Source organism: Octodon degus, unplaced genomic scaffold (genome assembly GCF_000260255.1).
Source record: "Octodon degus isolate 3935 unplaced genomic scaffold, OctDeg1.0 scaffold00200, whole genome shotgun sequence".
Classification (NCBI taxonomy): Eukaryota; Metazoa; Chordata; class Mammalia; order Rodentia; family Octodontidae; genus Octodon; species Octodon degus.
Genome location: NW_004524776.1, coordinates 3643465 through 3662767, shown reverse-complemented (window position 1 = coordinate 3662767; position 19303 = coordinate 3643465). Strand labels below are relative to the sequence as shown.

Here is a 19303-nt window from a genome sequence, read left to right as displayed (position 1 = left end):
CGCAGGAGGACTGCAACTTTGAATGCAGTTGGAAAGCCTAGCATCATAGCAAGACCCTGTCTCAAAATTAAAAAGGACTGGGGGTGTAGTTCAGGTTAAAGGTCGTAGGTCCAATACCCAGTGACACAAAATAATAAATCATCATAATGATAATTCAACTATTATTAATTATTGTTTACCTACTATAGCTCTGGGAGTTTGAGATACATCAGTAAACAAAACTAAGGCTCCAGTCTTTGGGAAGGAATGAATGGGAGACAAGTAGGAAAAGGAAAAGAAGAAATGGAAGACAGGAGGGGGACAATAAACAATACCTTTAGGTTAATGAAAGTGTGAGCTCACACAATCACAGTTTACAGCCTTTCAAGGCTCAGTGATGCAGAACCGAGCAGCAGCGGAGAACCTGCTGCTCGAGCTGACCCAGGCAGGCCTCGCATGCGCATTAGCGCCCCCCGGCCCCCCCCCCCGCCCCCTGCGGGACAGTCCCTCACCGGGCGCTCGATGAGCTCTATGCAAGGCTGTAGGTCAAGACCAAAGTCGATGAAGTTCCATTCGATGCCCTCCCGCTGGTACTCCTCCTGCTCCAGGATGAACATGGTGTGGTTGAACAGCTGTTGCAGCTTCTCGTTGGTGTAGTTGATGCACAGTTGCTCAAAGGAGTTCACCTGCACACGCAAAGGGGGCGGGGGTGAGCACCTGGGAGCGCGGCAGAGGGCTGGGCTCTGGGAGCCCCTGCGGGCGGGGGCGCCTGAGCTGCATCTCAGCCCCACTGAGGGGCGACCAAAGGCTCCCAGCGAGGGTGACACGGGCCTCTCCTGTGGCCCAGAGATCTGGGGCTGTTCTGTGGCAAAGCCACAGGAGGCGTGTGCTTGTCACCCTTTCACAGATGAGGAAAGCGGGCTCAGGGACAGAGAAGTTCTGCTCTAGAATCCTTTGTGCATCCACCGCTGCCATGATTTTCTTCCTTGGACACTTCCTCCAAGTGCGGGAGAAGGACATAGTAACCACAGCTGTGCCGCGTGAAATTTTGCAAGAGCTTGAAAACAGATCTTGGCTTGGAAGTGACTCAGTAACTAGGAGTCAGTGAGACTCCGAATCCAGTATGTTGGTTGGAATTGTTAGGGGGGAAAATGTCCTTTTCTGCCAGTATTGCTGAGAAACTACAGAGCTGGAGTTGTCTCAGTGACACAAATCAATGGATTTTTGTCTCTCACACATTAGGTTTCTGACCCTAACTAGAGAGCTTCCTACGCTACGGTGGCCAACTGCATGCTTTTCTCTAAAATATTGATTTCTCCGAGGGGAAGCCTCGTCTCAGAGGATTATGATGGTGGTGGTCATTATCTCACCAAGCTGTACCTCAAAGATCTCAAATCCAGCAATATCCAGGATGCCCAGGAAAGACGCCCCTTGCCGATGGGTCTTGTCCAGGGCTTTGTTGACACGGCTGAGTATCCAGCGGAAAAGGCGCTCATAGGTGGCCTTGGCCAAAGCCTCGATAGCAAAGTCAGCCTGCAACGGTAGCAAGCACAGTTATTCCCAGTAAGCTGCATTTGTATGTGAGCCAGGCTGGATATTTGGTATTTTATTCTCCCTGTATCTTTAGTCAGTTCTTAAAATTAGATTACCTGTATAGCAATCAGATTAGAAGCAGTAAAAGTAGTCAGACCTAAGGAATGAGCGTATGGATAATGAAATATCCCCAGGCAGGGGGACTCTGGAAGGTGTTCCTCCCAGGTTCATTTAGTGCACTCAGTCCTTTCCACAGACAAATCTCTAAGGTCAGACCTTGAGCCTACAACTGAGATATCAAGGCGAAGCCTTGAATGAGGGACCTCACTGTTTTGCTTAGCAGTGAGTCCTTAAAACTTGACATGAGACTGAGAATATTCTACTACTGGACAGATGACAGATAAAGAGAAAATGAATGAATGCATGAGTAGGAGGGTAGATAAGTGGATGAGTGAAAGGATAAATACATGGATGGATGGAGGGAGGGATGGATAGGTAGATGGATGAGTGAATGGATAGTTGTACTGGCAAATGGGTGACTAGATGAATAAGGGGCTGGATGGGTGTGGATGGATGGATGGATGGATGAGTAGGGAAATGGGTAGAGGGATGATGAGGGACTGATGGATGGATAGGCAGGTATATGATTAGATGGGTGGCTAGATAGATGGATGATGCAAGATGGATGGACAAGGGGATGGATGGATGGATGGATGGATGGATGGATGGATGGAATGGAATATTCTGCTGGAATACATGGCCAAAGCATTATTACCTGTTCTTTTGTCTGAGCTTTCTGTACCACATCCCGTCCAACTTTGATTCGTGGGGTCAGGATGGCTCTGGTAAAATCTGTCACATTAATTCCCACAAGGTGGCAAACTTTCTGAGCAGCTAGAGGAGCAAAGAAGCATCATGAGTGCATCACAAAGAGAACACCCAGAAAGGAAGACACCCTACCTCATGGACATGTGTGATCTGTGTACCCACGGGCTGCTCTTAGAGAAGGGAGGCCTAGTGGAGAGCCTGAGTGAGCTCTAAAGACCACAGTCATGCTGACCTCATATAGGCTGGGAGTATATGCCTTGGTGCTTGGTGTGGGGCTTAAGGTCAGGAAGGTCGAGGTCCACGTCCTGGCTTCATTCCCACCTTCCCACATGTGACTATAGCTAAGCCTGAGGTCTTGTTTTCTTTGGCTTTGTAAGGGTCAGCAGTTGGGGCTGGGCATGGTGACACAGGCCTGCAATCCCAGCACTCAGGAGGTTGAGGCTGGAGGATCATTGTGAGTTTGAGACCAGCCTGGGCTACAAAGTGAGTCAAAGCCAGCCTGAATGGCATAGAGAGACCTGTCTCAAAAAGACCAAAAAGTAAAGCAATTGGGTACCTGGCTGGGTCATCAACAGGATTAGGGGGGTATGAGGGAAGGTATGTAGAGGGTCTGATGTAGTAATTACTCAGCAAATGTTTGCTCCATTGTTCTAGGACATGTGTCTCAGCAGTGAATGGAATGGAGTACCAGGTAGCAGTTACCGGGAATGGTCTGGGTCTGTCTGTCTCATATTGCTCTCAGTTGGGGGTCAGTATGTTCCCACAGGACATTTGGCCATGTCTGGAGACATGTTTTTTTTTTTTTTTTTTTTTTACCGGGATTTGAACTCAGGCCCTTGTGCTTGCCAGGGAAGCACTTATTCTACTGAGCCATCTCCTCGGCCCCTTGGAGACATGTTTGATGGTCACACTGGGAGTGCATGTATTTGAGAAATGACCTAGACAATGCCGAGTATTTAAGAAAACGTACAAGGTGCAGTGTGTGTAAATTGCAAGCCCATCTATGTGGCTTGGATGCCATCTGTGAGCATGACACAGTGGACCAGAGGAGGGGCCACATCAAATACAGTTTAGGCTGCCAGCTGATGCAGGTACAGGCAAGAGAGAGGGACCCGGCTGGGAGAACAAGGGGATAGCAATGTTGCATAGTCTGTCACATTTTCCTTTTAAAGATGAATAACCCTAACCCTAATCCCAAGTATGTTCCCAAACATCAGTTATGGATAAAGGACCTGGGGGGTGTTGTGATAATCTGTGTTTCTCTGCATTTAAAAGCTTAAAAGAAGTAAAGCCATGGTGTTATGTTGAGCTGTAGGGGGCTCAGGTCAACAATTTCTGACACTGCCAGTCAAGCGGAAGACCCAATACTATTATGGGCTACTGGACTCTTTTAGAATATTTTGCTGAGTTAACATACCTATAATATTCAAATGATGGAACTAAACAAAAAAGGATACAGATGAATGTCCATTTTGTATCTGTGTGTTTGAAATGGTTAAGATAGATATATAGTTACATTCTCTTAATGAATAGAGGCATTTGTTCTAATAGTGTAGAACAAATAGAATATCAGATCTGCATCTTGTACAGCAGATAACCACTAGAAAGAGAGTATGAAATGCGTTAATTATTGAACCTGTCATACCAATTTGATTTGAAACTGTCTCATTGCTATATGTCTCTCAATAAAATTATGGGAAAAAATAAGAAAAATAAAAATAAAAAATAAAAGAAAACCCACCATCAGCTGTTTTCTGAATGTGAGGATTACTGGTGGCCCACAGCAGTTTGTGCACACACAGTGGACAAAAAGTGAGTTCAGGCTGTTTTTCCCCTTTCCTGAAGGTCTCTCCTGGGTGTTGGCCCTAACCTTCCCAAACTGGGCAGTGTAATGCACCAGGAAGGCCTAAGGGGTGAGCCCTGGGCCTGGGAGAGGCAGCACACCCAGCCTGGGCTGAAGCTGGAAGTTGACCCTGTGTGGGAGGGCAGGATGAGGCCTCAGTGCCTAAAGCAGTCAAGCTACCTCAGGTTTGAGAAAAACATCCTGCCTGGACACTGTGTGCTATTAGTTGCTAAGCAACCTTGTTTCAAACTTTGCATAAAGAACCACCCTACTATTGTTCTGGGCTGGTTTGCCTGGGGCCACTACCTGAGCCAGCTCTTGTCTTTTACTCGCTCCTGCTGCCATATCTCCCCCAGGAGTCCAACAGGTGGTGGAGGCCACAAGCTTGCAAACTGGAAGCCTGCCATGGCTGGTGACCTTCTGCCAGCACAAATAGTATATTTGCAGGTTGGGTTGTCAGATTTTGAGGGGGCACTATCCCTAATTAAATGTCCATTTCAGATAAAGAATACTTCTTTAGTATAATTCTAGCCCAAATGTGTTATGAGACCTATTTGTAATAAAAAATATCTGCTGCTTAGCTGAAACTCAAACTTAACTGGGCCTCCTGCATCTTATCTGGAGCTCCCTATTTGAAGGAAACTTGAGGTTTGTTTTCCAAATAAGGCCATATCTGCCATAAGAAGGCCTAGTCCTAGTGGCCCACACCAGGAATCCTGGCATCTGGGAGGCTGAGGGAGGAAGACCACAGGTTTCAGCCCAGCCTGGCCAAAATTTAGTAAAACCTTGTCAGAATTTTTTTTAAAATTTTATTTATTTACTTATTCAATACAGGATCTCACTACTCAGTTCAGAAACATTCTGACTCTCCTGTCTCAGCCTCCCCAGTGCTAGGATTACAGGTGTGTGCCACCACACCCAGATTTCAGTGCCAGCACAGCACACAGGGGTTCTGGGATTGGAACAACTCACAGAACTGGGCATCAAACTCAGGTCCTTGCACTTACCAGGCAGGCACTTAGACTGCCCAGCTCTCTCCCTAGCCCTGTCTCAGAATTTTTTAAAAAATTAGAAAAGGGTTGAGCTGTAGCTCAGTACTAAGGCCATGGATTTAATCTCCAGTACTAAAACAGGAAAAAAAAATTTAAAAACGAATAATTCTGTCTTGCTTCCCACTGTTGCCAGTAGCTGGTGCACAGTAGGTGTTCAAGAAATATTTGTTTAAGCCAGTTGTAGTGATGCATGCCTGTAATCCTAGCACTTGGGAGGCTGAGGCAGGAGGACTAAAGTCCAAGCCCAGCCAGAACAACTAAATGACTTACGGAGACCCTATCTCAAGATAAAAAACCAAAAAGGGCTAGGGATATAGCTCAATATGAAGGCTTGGGGTTCAGTTCCCAGCACTGGGAGCAGAGGGACCATGCCTGGTTTAACAAGCAAATAAGTGAACAGTTTCAGGAGAGACTAACCCTAATGGTCGTGACGAACCTATGGCACCCGTGCCGTGGTCGAATGTTTATATCATTGAAAGCTCTCAAAGGTTCACCATCGTAGGATCCTAACGATCTGTCTGCCTTAAGACGCTGATTCAAGAACTTTCAGTAGTGAGAAGTTTGAAAAAACAGCAAAATAAGTGATGATAACCTAGTCCAGCTATTAGTATAGACAGACCCTCACCCAAGAGATGCATGAGCCACCAGTCCATGGGCAATGTGTGTCCAGACCCCCAGTGGGCACCCAAAGCCACAGATGGTATGGAACCCTGCACACTTTGGCTTTTCCCACCCAGACACACTTATGGTAAAGTTCTAACTATAAATAAGGCACAGTAAGTGACTAACAACATGAATTTATAATTAGATAGGGCCATTATAACAATATATTACAGAGAAAGTTATGAGAAGCACTCACACTCGGGAGGCTAAGGCAGGAGGATCATTGCAAGTTTGAGGCCAGCCTAGGCTACAAAGTGAGCTCAAGGCCAGCCTCAACTGCACAGGGAGACCCCGTCTCAAAAAGACAAAAGAAAGAAAGTTATAGGAATGTGGCCTTTTGCCCACAAGCTATCTTCTTATATTGTGCTGCATGTTTGGATTACATTTTATCACTGGTAACTGAATCTTCAGGGAGCAAAACTGTGGAGGAGGGAGACAATACTTCACCAGTACCAGGATACGACACACCTCCCATCCCAAAGCCATCAGTTATCAGGAAGAGGTGGCAGGTACCTGTGTTATCTGGCATGGATGCCTGGTCTGTGTTCCTTTCCTTCTTGAAGACGATATTGCCCAGCTGGAGGACGGAGGACACCACTTTCAATATAGCTGAGGTGGAGAGAGAACAGTAGACCAACAGCGTCAGTATTGTGTATAGCTGTCTGCAGGCTACAGTGGCCAAGTGGAACAGCTACATCAGACGTTATCTGACCTATAAAGGCTGAAGTATTTGTACCTGGATTTACAGGGAATGTCAACATTCTCCTGCAGAGTGAATGACTAATAACTGCAGAAAACACATTGACACCTCCTAGACACAACAGGCACCAGACACAGAGAAGAAGAGACTGTGTGAGTCCATTTACGGGCAACTCAAGAACAGGCTGGGCTCATGCTGTTAGAAGTCAGGTAACTGTTATGCTGAGCTGGGGGAAGCAGGAGAGAGCTCCTGGAGGCCGATAGTCTCTTAACCAAATAAGTGGCAGTTCCACAGGTGCATTTTATTTATAAAACTTTACTGACCTTTTCATTTGGGACATACCCAATTTTCTACATGTACGTCATATGTCACTAGAGATTAAGAAACCCCTGTGCTCAGCATACTTCACTAGATACACAAGATGCTCATGTTAGCATGAAGAAGGCAGATTTTCTTTTTCGGCAATTGTCCAGGTGGCTCCAGACAACACGCTGTATTCTTCAGAACCTGCACACTCAGTCCCTATTATCATTCTAATGGCATCTGCATCAGAAAGCCTTACAGGTTTGTGAGGCTTTGAAGAAGTGGGGAGCCTCCCTCACCATCTTGGAATTCTCAAAGCCTAGTCCAGGGCGCAGACAGAGGTGGCAAGTAAAGCACCAATGATTTCACCGACAGGTGGAGGGCAGAGGATGCCTAGAGGAAAGACTGCCAGATAGCTGGAGGATGGATGACTCGGGAGTGTAAATGCTTGGGGTAGGTGAACGCAGAAACAAATCACCGGGAGTTCTGCTTTGCAAGAAGCCACTGCAATGTCAGAAATTATTGACCTGAGTCCCCCACAGCTCAACATAACAGCATGGCTTTATTTCCTATATTTCGTCTTCATACTTTTCTACTGGATGGTTAAGACCAAGGTAAAGCAGGACCTATGCAACAAGAGTTGTAGCTTTTTGGTCTGAGAAGGTCAATGAAATGCCCTCAGGATTTATCCTGAGATCCTAACTCAATGACATCTCGTAATGTTTTGCTTGTATCCTTGGTAGCCATAATGTTATCTTTGGTATCCTTTATAAAGACTGTATGCAGATGCATGAAAGCCCATCTTATAACACTTAATTATGTTTAAGACCTCCTTCCAAATGTACACCTCATCTTCTTCTGAGATACTGGGGACCAGATGACAATAAGCACTTTTGGTAGAGACACAATTCAGTTTATAAGAAATAAGTAGCATCACCAGATTATGGATACTGTAGTGAAAAAGGACAATAATTAAGTCACGAAAATCACTGTTTTATCAAATTGGTGCTATGATACAGAATTTACTGTCATTCCATTACACTATGGTTTATATTCAGATATGTTGATTCATAGTAGAAAAGTGTATATAAATAAGTGAATGAATGCACAAATAAATATTTACTTTCTTTCAAAAAAAAAAAAAAAAAGAAGAAGCCACTGCATCCCAGGAACAAGCCCTAGAGAGCCAGCCTGCTGCGGTTTCCCATCAGTCAGGGGTTATAAGGCCCTTCACAAGGGTGACCCTTTCTCCAAGGGATCCCAGACCCAGCTGAGCAGCAGAGTGCCCTACTGTGGGTACCTCCCTCCGCTATTCCCTGTCCACGATGGCAGCAAGCCTTCTAGCCCTGTTGAAAGTGAAGGCAGCTGCCGGTGACAGGACATAGCTAAGGCAATGTAGCTAACACCTGTGAAGGGGGCTGTGTAAGCCATCAGGTGCCCTACTCCTGTCTTTTGAAGTTCAGATTTAAGGTAGCAATCGCTGAAAGGCCTTAGCCAGAACATGCTGCCTCCTGCGCCACCTGTAACAGGTGTAGTGGCATTTCTGGTCTTTCAGCACTAGGTGGCAGTGTGTTCCCCTTCCAGAGTTGCGACACCCAAAAAGAAAAAGTCTCCCCAAGTTTGAATGGGCAGAGTTACTGGGTAACTCAGGGACCTGGGCTGAGCAGGCTGATTCTTCTGTTGTTGTCTCAGGACCGAAGAGTCCAGTGTTGCTGGAATTTCTGAGTTTTCCAAAGATGATGGAAATGCAGACTTTTGTGTGACGTGTACCGGTGTTTAAACATTGAGGGTCAATGTTAGGTGCTGGAGGCTGTGCTGGCCAGCTTGGCCCTCCTGTTGGCTCGGGTGCCATGCCCTTATGCTTTCCTGCACAGTTAATAGTGCCACAGAATTAACCAGAGTGGTAGGCATCCCCAGGTCACAGAGGGGATCTAAGGCTGAGTTAGTGACGGCAAAGTGCTCAGAAAGGGCCACATGAGTGGCGAGGTGGCGGCGGCCAGCAGACTAGGTGGTAACAGCGCGGTTACTCCATGAAGTGTGTCTCGGGGAGGCCATGTTTAAGGAAGGGGCACGGCCATGACGGCACGAAGTAGTGTCAGCTCCCTGTAGTGGGCAGGATGGGGGCGCACAGACATGTCCACCCCGAGCCTATGAATGTGACCTTATTCGGTCCACCCCGAGCCTATGAATGTGACCTTATTCGGAGAGAGCCTTTGTAAATGTAATCAGGAGAAGAATCTCAAGGTGAGATCATCTCACATTACTGAGAGGGCCACAGATCCAGTGCCAAGTGTCCTAAGACAAAAGAGAAAACTCACAGCGGGGAGGCTGCGGGACAGGAAGCAGAGATGGGAGTGCCATGGCCACAGGCCAGGAGCACAGAGGGCGGGCGGGCTGGCAGGGCAGGGCCTCAGAAGGGCCCAGGCCTTTGGCTGCAGAACAGACAGAGGAGACACTTCTGAGTTTTGTTTGTTTGTTTGTTTTTGGTACTGGGAATGGACTCAGGACCTTGCGCTTGCCAGATCGGTGCTGCACCTTGAGCTCTATCCCCGGCCTGCTTTTCTGATGTCTGAAGCCCACCAATGCAGTCATTAATCACACAGCCTTACAAAAGAAATCCAACCCCTATTTCTGAGGAACAGGAAATAGGGTTTCCAGCATGGATGCATAGCCTAGGTGGTACAGGACTGTTGTGAATAACTTTTAAAAAGCTCAATAGCAGGCTGGAGAGATAGCTCGGCATTCTAAGCATCTGCCTGGCAAGCACTAGGACCCAGGTTTGATCCCCAGTACTGCATGCTGTGCTGGCCACCAAAACTGGGCTTGGTGGCATATGCCTGTAATCCCAGCACTGGGGAGGCTGAAACAGGAGGATCACTACATGTCCTAGCTGTGTAGCGAGATCCTGTACCAAATAATAATTTTAAAAAATTAAAAAGCCCCTCAATAGCTAAGAATTTACTCCAACTTATTAGAACCAGTCTAGTCAGACCATAACATTAGTGCTTTTATAGACATTAAGACAAAGGCCAGAGTGAACAGGGCTATCAAAATCTACCCTGCACATAAAAATATTCAGCCAACAATAATATGGATGGAACCTGGGAAAGCGTCCGTGGTGAATAACTGACCTCACTGACACGAATCTCGACCGCCCAGGGAGGATCTGCTTGCCTGGATCCTGGCCTGTTGTGGGCAGCTGTGTGGCCTCAAGTGGGGTGCAAGCGCCCTGGCTTGTTTCACCATCTGAAGACCCACACACATAGCTATCCCGCAGGACCGTCCCAAGGGCTAAGCTAAACCCAGGCAGCTCTCATAAATAGTCACTACCTCCCAGGGGCTGTTACTCCTCTCCTGAGCTTGGGCCTCTGTACCTGGTGAATTCGGCTCCTCCCCTCTCCTCCCTCCGCCTCTCCTCCCTCCTCCTCTCCTCCTCCTCCCCCCTCCTCGCTTCCCCTCCCCCTCCTCTCCTGTCCTTTCCTCAGAAGTCTCTGAAGTCCCTTGGGCTTTGGTGCCTCTATAGCTATTCCATGAGAGCAGGACTCACTGGGGCAGAGAAAATCCTGGCCCCCTGGGACCACAGAGGGCTTCGGCCAGGGGCCGACTCCTGCCTTCTGTGCCCTCAGCTGCCAGTCTGGGATTTGTAACCAGGTTCCACAGGCACAGTGGTCAGTCTGTCCCAAGGGCACTGGTCACTCCCACGGCATCTGAATGTTGCCCCTGCCTATGTACTATCTGCTCCACTGTTTAGTTTCTTCTTTAAATTCACTTACTTCTAGCTCCTTACATTTATTTATAGGAAACTTGATCTTAAGTGAAACATCAGCTTTACTTCCCCAAAATAGAGGCAGCTATAAAAGCAAATACTGGGAAAACAAACAGGAAATTCTAGACCAATGCATGGCCGTGGCCAAGCTCCTGGGCCTGGGACCTGTTCTCTGTAGTGAGCAAGTGTCAGAGCGGAGCTGAAGACCTCCTAGGTACCAGACCGCCACACTGTCTTTGAAATTCAAACAAAACACTAAAAAACAGCTGAAAAAGAAGCCTTGACTTGGTGGGATTTGCTGTCTCTTCCTGATTAGGACTGGGAATGATACTTAGGACACATGCTTCCTTCTAATTTGAGATTCCATCTGGCCATAACACAGATTATAAAAGGTTCTTGAAGGCCAGGGAATCAGCGGCATAAGGACCTGCCTGGCAAGTACAAAGTCCTGAGTTCGATCCCTGGTACTGCAAAACAGACAAACAAACAAAAGGTTCTTGAAGGATTAAGAACACCCTTTCCCAGGGGCTGGGGAGATGGCTCAGTGGAATAAGTGCTTCCCTGGCAAGCGCAAGGACCTGAGCTCAATCCCTGGTTGTGCCAAAAAAAAAGAAGAACAAAGAACTCCCTTTCCTGTGCCAGTCGTGGTGGCACACACCTGCAGTCCAGCATTCAGGAGGCTGAGGCCAAAAAATCTTGAGTTTAAGATAAGCCTGGACTGTATAGTGAGACCCTGTCTCAAAAAAACCATCCTCCCTTCCCACAGACCAAAGAATGGCCCGATAGTAAATAAAGCTTTTAGCATATTACTTATTTTCAGCATTTCTAATGCTTTTCCAAACTGCTCAATTGTTTTCAAAGGGATAATAATACATCCTTTTATCATCAGTACTTTAGTTTGTTCCAGCTTTGTACTATTTAAATAAAACTGCACTGAGCATCCTGGTATCTTGAGGGGGAAAATGATTTAGTACACGCCTGGCACATAGCAAGCACTTAATCATTACTTGCATTTTTAAAAAGCAAGATTAGAAGCACAATTGACCCATGTCCTGAATAAATGAATCATGCTTGGAGAGTCCAGGGCACTGGAGTCGGGACACAGGGCCCTGGCCAGAAGCCGCAGGCGCCACTGTCCATCAGCTGAGCCACAGAGCCTTCTTGCCTGGGCTCCAGGTTATCACTGAGGAGCTGCCCCTCCCTGTGTGCTGCATTTCAGTACCAAGGGAGTGACCTCCTGAGGCTGCAGAGGGCCGTGGGAAGGAGGGAAACTTTCCACAATCCTGCCCTATGCACCCCAAAGAGGTCAACCCTGAATGTGGGGGCACATCTGACCCAGGAGGAAGAGTGTTTCGAGAAGCAGTGTTGGGAGCAAGAATCTCCTTTTGAGCTGTCCCCTTATTCTCAGGCCGAAGTGTCTCCTGCTTCCGATGGGGCAGCATCACCACCTGGGCTCCAAAGCTCATTCTTAGAGCTCTCCACCCACCCTCCACAAGCTTCCCACAGTCCTGCACATCAGCTGCAGCGAGGGGACTCCACCGAGAGACCCGAGCAGGGAACCCACTCTGCACTTGGGGCGTAGATCCGCAGCGTGCACAACTGGAATGCAGTAATGCAGCAGGCAGAAAGCAGAGCCTGTGCCGAGACCAGGCCGTTGGAGGGAGGACAAAAGAAGAAAAGCAGATGATAGGGCAATCTGAGTCCCCAGATCCTGCCATGCCTAAATCAGCATCCCTAAACTCTTCTACCTCAGGAGTGAATCACTCTCCTTCTTGCCTGAGATAATCTGGGACACTGGCAACTGAAAAGGCCCTAGCTCAGTCACTTTTCTAGAATGTTAATAAGCTGCCCACAGTGGAATTGGTTTTTTCTCTACGCTCAGCCTCAGCCACAGAAGAGCCCTGAAGAGCTCTCGCGTGCTGCCACAGCAGCGTGCTGCTCACAGACCGGGCTGCGAAACCTACCCAGCTGCTCTTCCTCGCTGAAGCCCATGATGGACATGGCCTCCAGCGTTTCCTGGAACATCTCATCATCCTGGGCAGCCGGGATGGGCACAAAGCCGTTGGAGAGAAATGTGTAGTTGTTGAAGCCTTCCAGAAGCAGGTCACCTAGGAGAGGAAGAGAGGGAAGCGGTTGACAAAAACACATTTCTACTTCCCCTAAGAGACAGGGACTGGCCAGTGTAGTGCTTTCTCTTTTCCAGGTCTTAGGCAGATGTCATCAGATTGTTGGCCTCACTGGCCATAGCTGGCCCCATACAGTGGTGCAGGCTGTGCACTGCTCCAGAGTGCCTGGCAGGTAAGGCCCAACCTGGTCCCCATTTGTAAGCTGCACTCCATGCCACAGGGCCTCACCTAGCCAGTAGAAGGGGTGCCTTTAACAGTACCCTCCTAAAGTCCTTCCCTTCAGGAACAAAACTGTCTGAAGAGTAAAGTGTTACCTATTATTATTATTATTATTATTATTATTATTATTATTATTACTGTCTATTTAAGACAGGGTTTCACTGTGCAGTTAAGGGTGCCCTTGAACTCACTTTGTAGCCCAGGCTGGCCTCCAACTTACAGCAATCTACCTTCCTCAGTCTCCTGAATGTTGGGTCCCTTATTATTATTAAATGGGTATCTGTTGTGTTATTATCCAAAATCATACAGATGCATATGTGGAGCACCACCTGGGCAACTCTCCTTGAAAGAAGAGAAATTGTCTCTATTTTGGCTGTGTCTGACCCTATTTCTATGTATTGTTATGTACAGAGCCAGCTAGGACTTTTCTTTATCCCTTCAATTGGCTTCAAGCAGTACATATGGGTCTAGCCGAGGTGCTGGTGGTGCTGGTGGTAGTCTTTGAAGATGGCACTTGTGTTTCCCCAGTTACCCCCATCTTTTGCTCTCTAATGTGAGCCAGGTTGAGACAGGAGGCAGAGCCAGTGCTCCAGGCTGTTGGCTGGGACTGAGCCTCGAGATAGAGGCTATGACTTCCTGGGGTTTGAAAGATAGCACATCACAGATGAAGCAGCAGACCCCAAAACATTAGATACTTATCTCAGTCATGTGATGCAGTTTACTCTCTGCATATCCTTCTCTCTGCATATTGCAGAGGTATATGCAAGCTTCCCACCTAACCCAGCTCACAGTGCTCACCTACTTCCTGCCATTCATCCTCAATCCACTCCTCCTTCATGACTGAATAAAATCTGGGTTTGGCCTTGTGTTGAGGCCTTTGTTCTGGATAGCCATCACCAAGCCTGGACTAGGACCCCTGGCTCCCCATAACTATAAATATGCATGGGTTACACTGGAGTGGTAGATTGTAATTAATTTGAGGGATTCCAATAATTTATCCATGGGATTACAAATACAAACTTCCCAAACCAAGATGAGCACCAGAAAGGGCTCTCTATATACATTAATTTAAAGAAGCACCAAAAGGTTTATAATAAAAAATGTAATTTTCAGCCATATTCCTTCTGTAATTATTAATTTAATCTACAAAAACTACTTTTTATCTTTTTTAGCTGTTACTTTTGGCAGTTACCACTGTCTTTATATATAATGGTTTATTATTATGATAGTATATGCTATACTTATGTAGTGTACTATATTGTATATATACCATACCATATGTACTACATTCAAATTGTATGTTACGATACATACACCTATATATGTAATAGGCTATTTCTGACCATCAAATTTAGGCATTATCTATGGAATTTCAGTTATTGTGGATAAAGATTTAGCTCTTGATATCCTTCCTTTTCCTCAAATTATTTTTAGCTGAATCAGTCGGTAAGTCTTACATCCACAGTTAGTAAATCTGGCCCACTGGTTATTTTGTCAATAAAGTTTTATTGAGACACAGCTACCCCCCCATTTCCCTGATATAATGGCAATGTTGAGCAGCTGTAACAAATAGCGCAGGGTTCTCAAAACCTAAAATGTTTACTCTCTGGTCGTTTAGCCAAAAGATTTGCCAACAATTTATAGTATTACATCTATTAAATCTTGTGCTCTATAAAGTCATGTTCTATAATTACAGCCACTTTGCTGTGGGTTAGTATTGTTTCCCACCACAACATTAGAATTATTGTCCTCCTACCCAACTTGCTTTCATTATGCCTCAAATCATTGAATTTCCTCTTCCAACTGTCTTTAATTAGGCTGGATTGCAAACACTTTTGGAGAGAGATCAATAAAAAACTTTTTTAAAGCCAGGTCTTTCATGGGTCAAGTCCCTTGGGAGCTACTTGGTAAACTGGAGATTAAATTGACCAAAGACACATGATAGCTCCAGCTTTTGAGTTAAGTGAAATCCCTGAATCAGGTCACAAGGATTTGGATTTATACATAATATGGACAGATTTACAAATATTTTATTCTAAGAACCAAGCTCCTTGCCAGCTCTATCATGGAGACCTCCAAGGTCCCAGGAATTTTAACCATCAGCCTTACCCTCACCTAATTTCTGGACAGCCAGAAATAACACAAAACTGAATCCAAGTCGAGAGACAACAAAACTCCTGAGTCTGGTGCTGCATAGAGGGGAAGAGGACATAAACATTTTGCCCTCGGCTACCCCAAGGTGGCCCACATGGTCACCGCCAATTTACCATATTTACTAATGTATACCATCCATTCAGTTCCCCTTTTAGCCAAAATTACTCCATCGCATACCTTATGTTTCAGAAAGCCAAGCATCAAGGAGATTTAAATAAAAAATTATACCACCTCCTAGAGGCAGGGCTCTGCAACAACCTGTTACCCCGAAGATGTGAGGTCACAGCTCCTTCCTGTAATTTTCTTAGTCATAATAACTCAGGGCAAGAAACTGACACAAAGCAAAGTATGGATTGTTCTCATACATTTTTAGACTTAAATTTATTACTAGAAGGCAGGTTTTACTCCATACCTGTCTTCACTAAGGCATCGAGTTTTACAGCTATGTATTTTGCATGACCAGAACTTATCCAGGAACTATATTTCATTTATATGAAGAGTATGTTTCATTTACATGAAAAAAATATTTTTTCACACAATGAAGACCAGCAAACCTCAGCAAACTGCCTGTTTTAGTAGAACTGCATTGTAGCAGGGCTGTGCTACATTGGTTGTGCTTTGACTGTGGCTGCCTGTGCATGAGTTCAGCAGTTGTGACAGCAACTGAAAGATCAGGGCTTGTTGGGCTGGGGGTGTGGTAGCGTTGAAGAGCCCTTGTCTAGCCTGAGCCAAAGAGAAAAAAATTTGTTGACCTCTTACAGAGGCCACATCAAAGTCATTTTCAAAACATTTGCCATGAAGAATCTCTAATTCCATTAATCTTTCAAATGCCTTATAAAATCAAATGCATCTCTTTTTTGTAGTTACAACAGGGTGTACAGGGCATACAGGGTGTACAGGGTCTCACTGCGTAGATCGGATTTGTAGTGATACTCCTGTTTACAGCCTCCCAAGCGCTAGGATTACAGGTGCACACCACCACGCCCAGTCTCCATCACTATCTCAGTGAAACCCGGGGGCCAGGCTGGCACAGCAGGCCTGGGAATCGGACTCCAGGCCCCTGTGTCCGCCTAAGCAGGCGTTTTAATCTGCTGAACTATTTGGCCGGCCCAAAATGCATCTTATGTATTTGCAAGTCTGACTAATATAAGATGACTGTTTTTCTTCCTTTCTTCACAGCACAGACTGTGTCTAATTGGAATTGATTAAGGATCTAATGATTAATTGGGATTGATGTCTACTATGTCACACAGTAGGTGCTCAGCAAATGGGGTCAAATGAACAAAGGCCACACTCATACACAGGAGGAGACGAGGAGCTGTGCGACGCCACACACACAGTTCTTCCTGCCGCCTACTGCAGCCCTGAGGGAAGAACAGACGGAGCCCTCACCCTCAGCCAAGAGTCATGGCTAGTTGCTCACTTTTCATCTTCTCCTTGGCTCCTGCAATCAGATAGTAAAAGATGTGGAATGTCCTCTCCTCCCTGGCTTGGCGAATCGCCCGAGACTTCTCCAGCAGATCTGGTGTGCAAGGAGTTAAGGGTGATGAGATACTGTAGTTCATCTCGCAGAAACCTAACCTCTTCCTCTACCGCCTTGGCACCAGCTGCTGAAGAAACCATGTCCACAGGCCGGGGAGATAGCTGGGCGCTTAGACCTAAGCACCTGCCTAGCAAGCACAGGGACCTGAGCTTAATCAATTTAATCGGTACTGCATGCCATGCTGGCCCCAGAACCCTGGGCGTGCCATTCAGGGCACCGAAACAGGGTGCAGTGGTACAGGGCTATCATCCCAGTGCTGGGGAGGCTGAGACAGGAGGATCACTACAAGTCTGAGTTGAGTAGCGAGACCCTGTACCAAATAAATAAATAAATAAATAAGACAGAGAGGAGGAGGAGGAGGAAGAGGAAGAAGAGGAGGAGGAGAAGTTGCCACGTCCAGGACTCAGGTGAGATGTGCTGAAGAGTTCTAGAGTTTGGAGCTGGGTGGGGTTGGCCATCATGCCTGGCTCTCACAAGCTGACCATCCAGTTCCTGGTGTCCCAGGGATAAGCAAATTTGAATTTTGGTGATGGTCCCCCATGGACACATGGGACCATGACGTAGACACCAGGATGGGATACAGAAAGGAGACAGAAGTAAAGAGAAAAGCATAGGAAGCTGGAAATAAAATGCTCCTAGGATGAAGGGCTACAGTGGGGGACTGGGAAGACGTTTCCTTAGTGGCTGTCACCACTGTGCCTCCTCTCTAGAATGGGCTGTCTAATAACAGGAGAGAAAATAAGGACACCCTGTCATGTGTGGCACTCAGCACTCGCTACATGTCATCTGAGATCAGCCCCACCACCTGTGCTGGAAGGAAATGCAAGTGTCAGCTGCATTTTCAACACAGGGAAACTGAGGCTTGGCGATGTGAAATCACTTCTCAAGATTTCACAGCCTCAAAGTACTTGGCAAAACCTCCTCCATGCTCTCTGCTCCAAAACAGGGAGGAGGAGAGAGACTAAAAACACCCCACAACATCATGGGGAGCAACAGGATGGGGGAGGAGCAGCTGGTGGGGCATAGGACTCAAAACTAAATGTGACACTTTGGGATGGTAGGGCAGGTCCGAGTGCCCAGCTGGGTCAGCCAACCTCATCTTCTCCACACCCTAAGACCAGCTAGCAGTGCCCAGCCCACTCCAGCCCACCTCCAACCCAGAGAGCAACAATTCTCAGACTTGCCCAGAGTGCGTGGCATTGCCAGGCTCCACCCCAGAGCTCAGGATTCAGCCAATCTGGGGCAGAGACTGAGATGTGCATTTTTAACCAGTGGCAGGGATCCTGATACTGCAGGTCTGGGGTAAATATTCTGAGGACCGGCAATCTCAAAGGAACATGCTGAGGCCAGTGGACCAGTCCAGGCCGGAGGCTTGCAGCAAACACAGCAAAGGAATAGGCAAGAGTGTCTGCTGGAGCCACAGTACATCAGAGCCTTTGGTTGGCTAACAGTCTTGGCTATAGACAGGCTGTACAGCCCTGAGACCATCTCTAGAGGCAAAAAGCACCAGGGCTCAAAAGGTGTTTATGCAGGAACAAATCTGAGACTCAGAGAGGCTGAGTGACTTGTCCAAGCCCCACAGCTGATAGGGCCAAGCTGACAGCTAGACCTAGACCTGATTCATGCCACGGACCACCTGCTACTTCAGGTACCTAACGCAGCTGGAATGCACCCTGATCCCACCACTGCTGAACTCACGCTTGTCAAGGCACCATGAAAACCAGCACCTTTCAGCCTGAGGGCTGCATGCAACACTTCAGAGGTTAATAAGACCAGATAGGGGCTGGGCAGATGGCTCAGTAGAATAAGCGCTTGCCTGGCAAGTGCAAGGGCCTAAGAGTTCAATCCCCAGTTCTGCAAAAAATAAAAAGATCCAATGGCCAGAGCCAGGCCCCACGTCTGGTATCTCTCACTGGGCTCCCCTTCACCAGCCAGATTCTGGAAACATGCCTGATGGGAACATGCCTTTTCTACCCATTTCACAGACTATTTCCCAAAAGACAAGAAGCCTTTTGGGTTTGACCTTGGACAAGACCTGGTGACAAGGGCGTGGGGACCATCACACAGTGCCAATGCTCTGCCAGGCCTTCCGCTGCCCTGGCACAGTGTTATGTGAAATAATTCAATTGATTCACTCTCATGACATCTCTATGAGACAGGAACTATCATGGCACCTGTTTCACTGACAAGGCAGAGAGAGGCTGAGTGAGTGGCCCAAGCTAGGGAGAAATCAGTTCCAAATCATAAAACCTGGTTAGGTTCAAATGTTTCTGTCACCTAAATTCCAAGGCCTACAGTACAGAGGAAACAAGCACAAGGATTGTTTGGGAAGATATTCAAGGGTCTGGGGTAAGTGAGTGGGTCTGCATGCTTTTTTGGAGCCTCTCAGCCTCTGGGCCCAAGGATATTGGCAGAGGACCCTTGATGCCCAGGCTTTGCCAAAGGATACACGTCTCGATGTTGGCTCCCACGATGTAGCCCGTGACGTCAAAGTTGATGCGAATGAACTTGCCCTGTGGGTAGGGAAACCAGTTCAGGGAGCAGCCAGCCACAGGCAGCCTCAGCCCAACACACACTACAGGCTTGCAGAGAGG

The 19303-nt window shown here is 47.0% G+C and overlaps 1 protein-coding gene across 8 annotated transcripts in view; it reads right to left on the bottom strand.

Moving 5' to 3' along the window:
- The window catches only part of Myh11 (myosin heavy chain 11), a 123421-nt gene that overhangs the window by 38294 nt on the left and 65824 nt on the right, over positions 1-19303 (bottom strand). For all 8 annotated transcript variants that reach the window (XM_023704673.1, XM_004644492.2, XM_023704674.1 and 5 more), the window contains 7 exons: positions 19159-19222; positions 16590-16688; positions 12632-12775; positions 6412-6507; positions 2288-2406; positions 1360-1512; positions 492-665 (listed from right to left, as the gene is read on the bottom strand). In XM_023704673.1, the coding sequence (XP_023560441.1) occupies positions 492-665; positions 1360-1512; positions 2288-2406; positions 6412-6507; positions 12632-12775; positions 16590-16688; positions 19159-19222 (849 nt within the window). The remainder of the gene's footprint in view (positions 1-491; positions 666-1359; positions 1513-2287; positions 2407-6411; positions 6508-12631; positions 12776-16589; positions 16689-19158; positions 19223-19303) is intronic.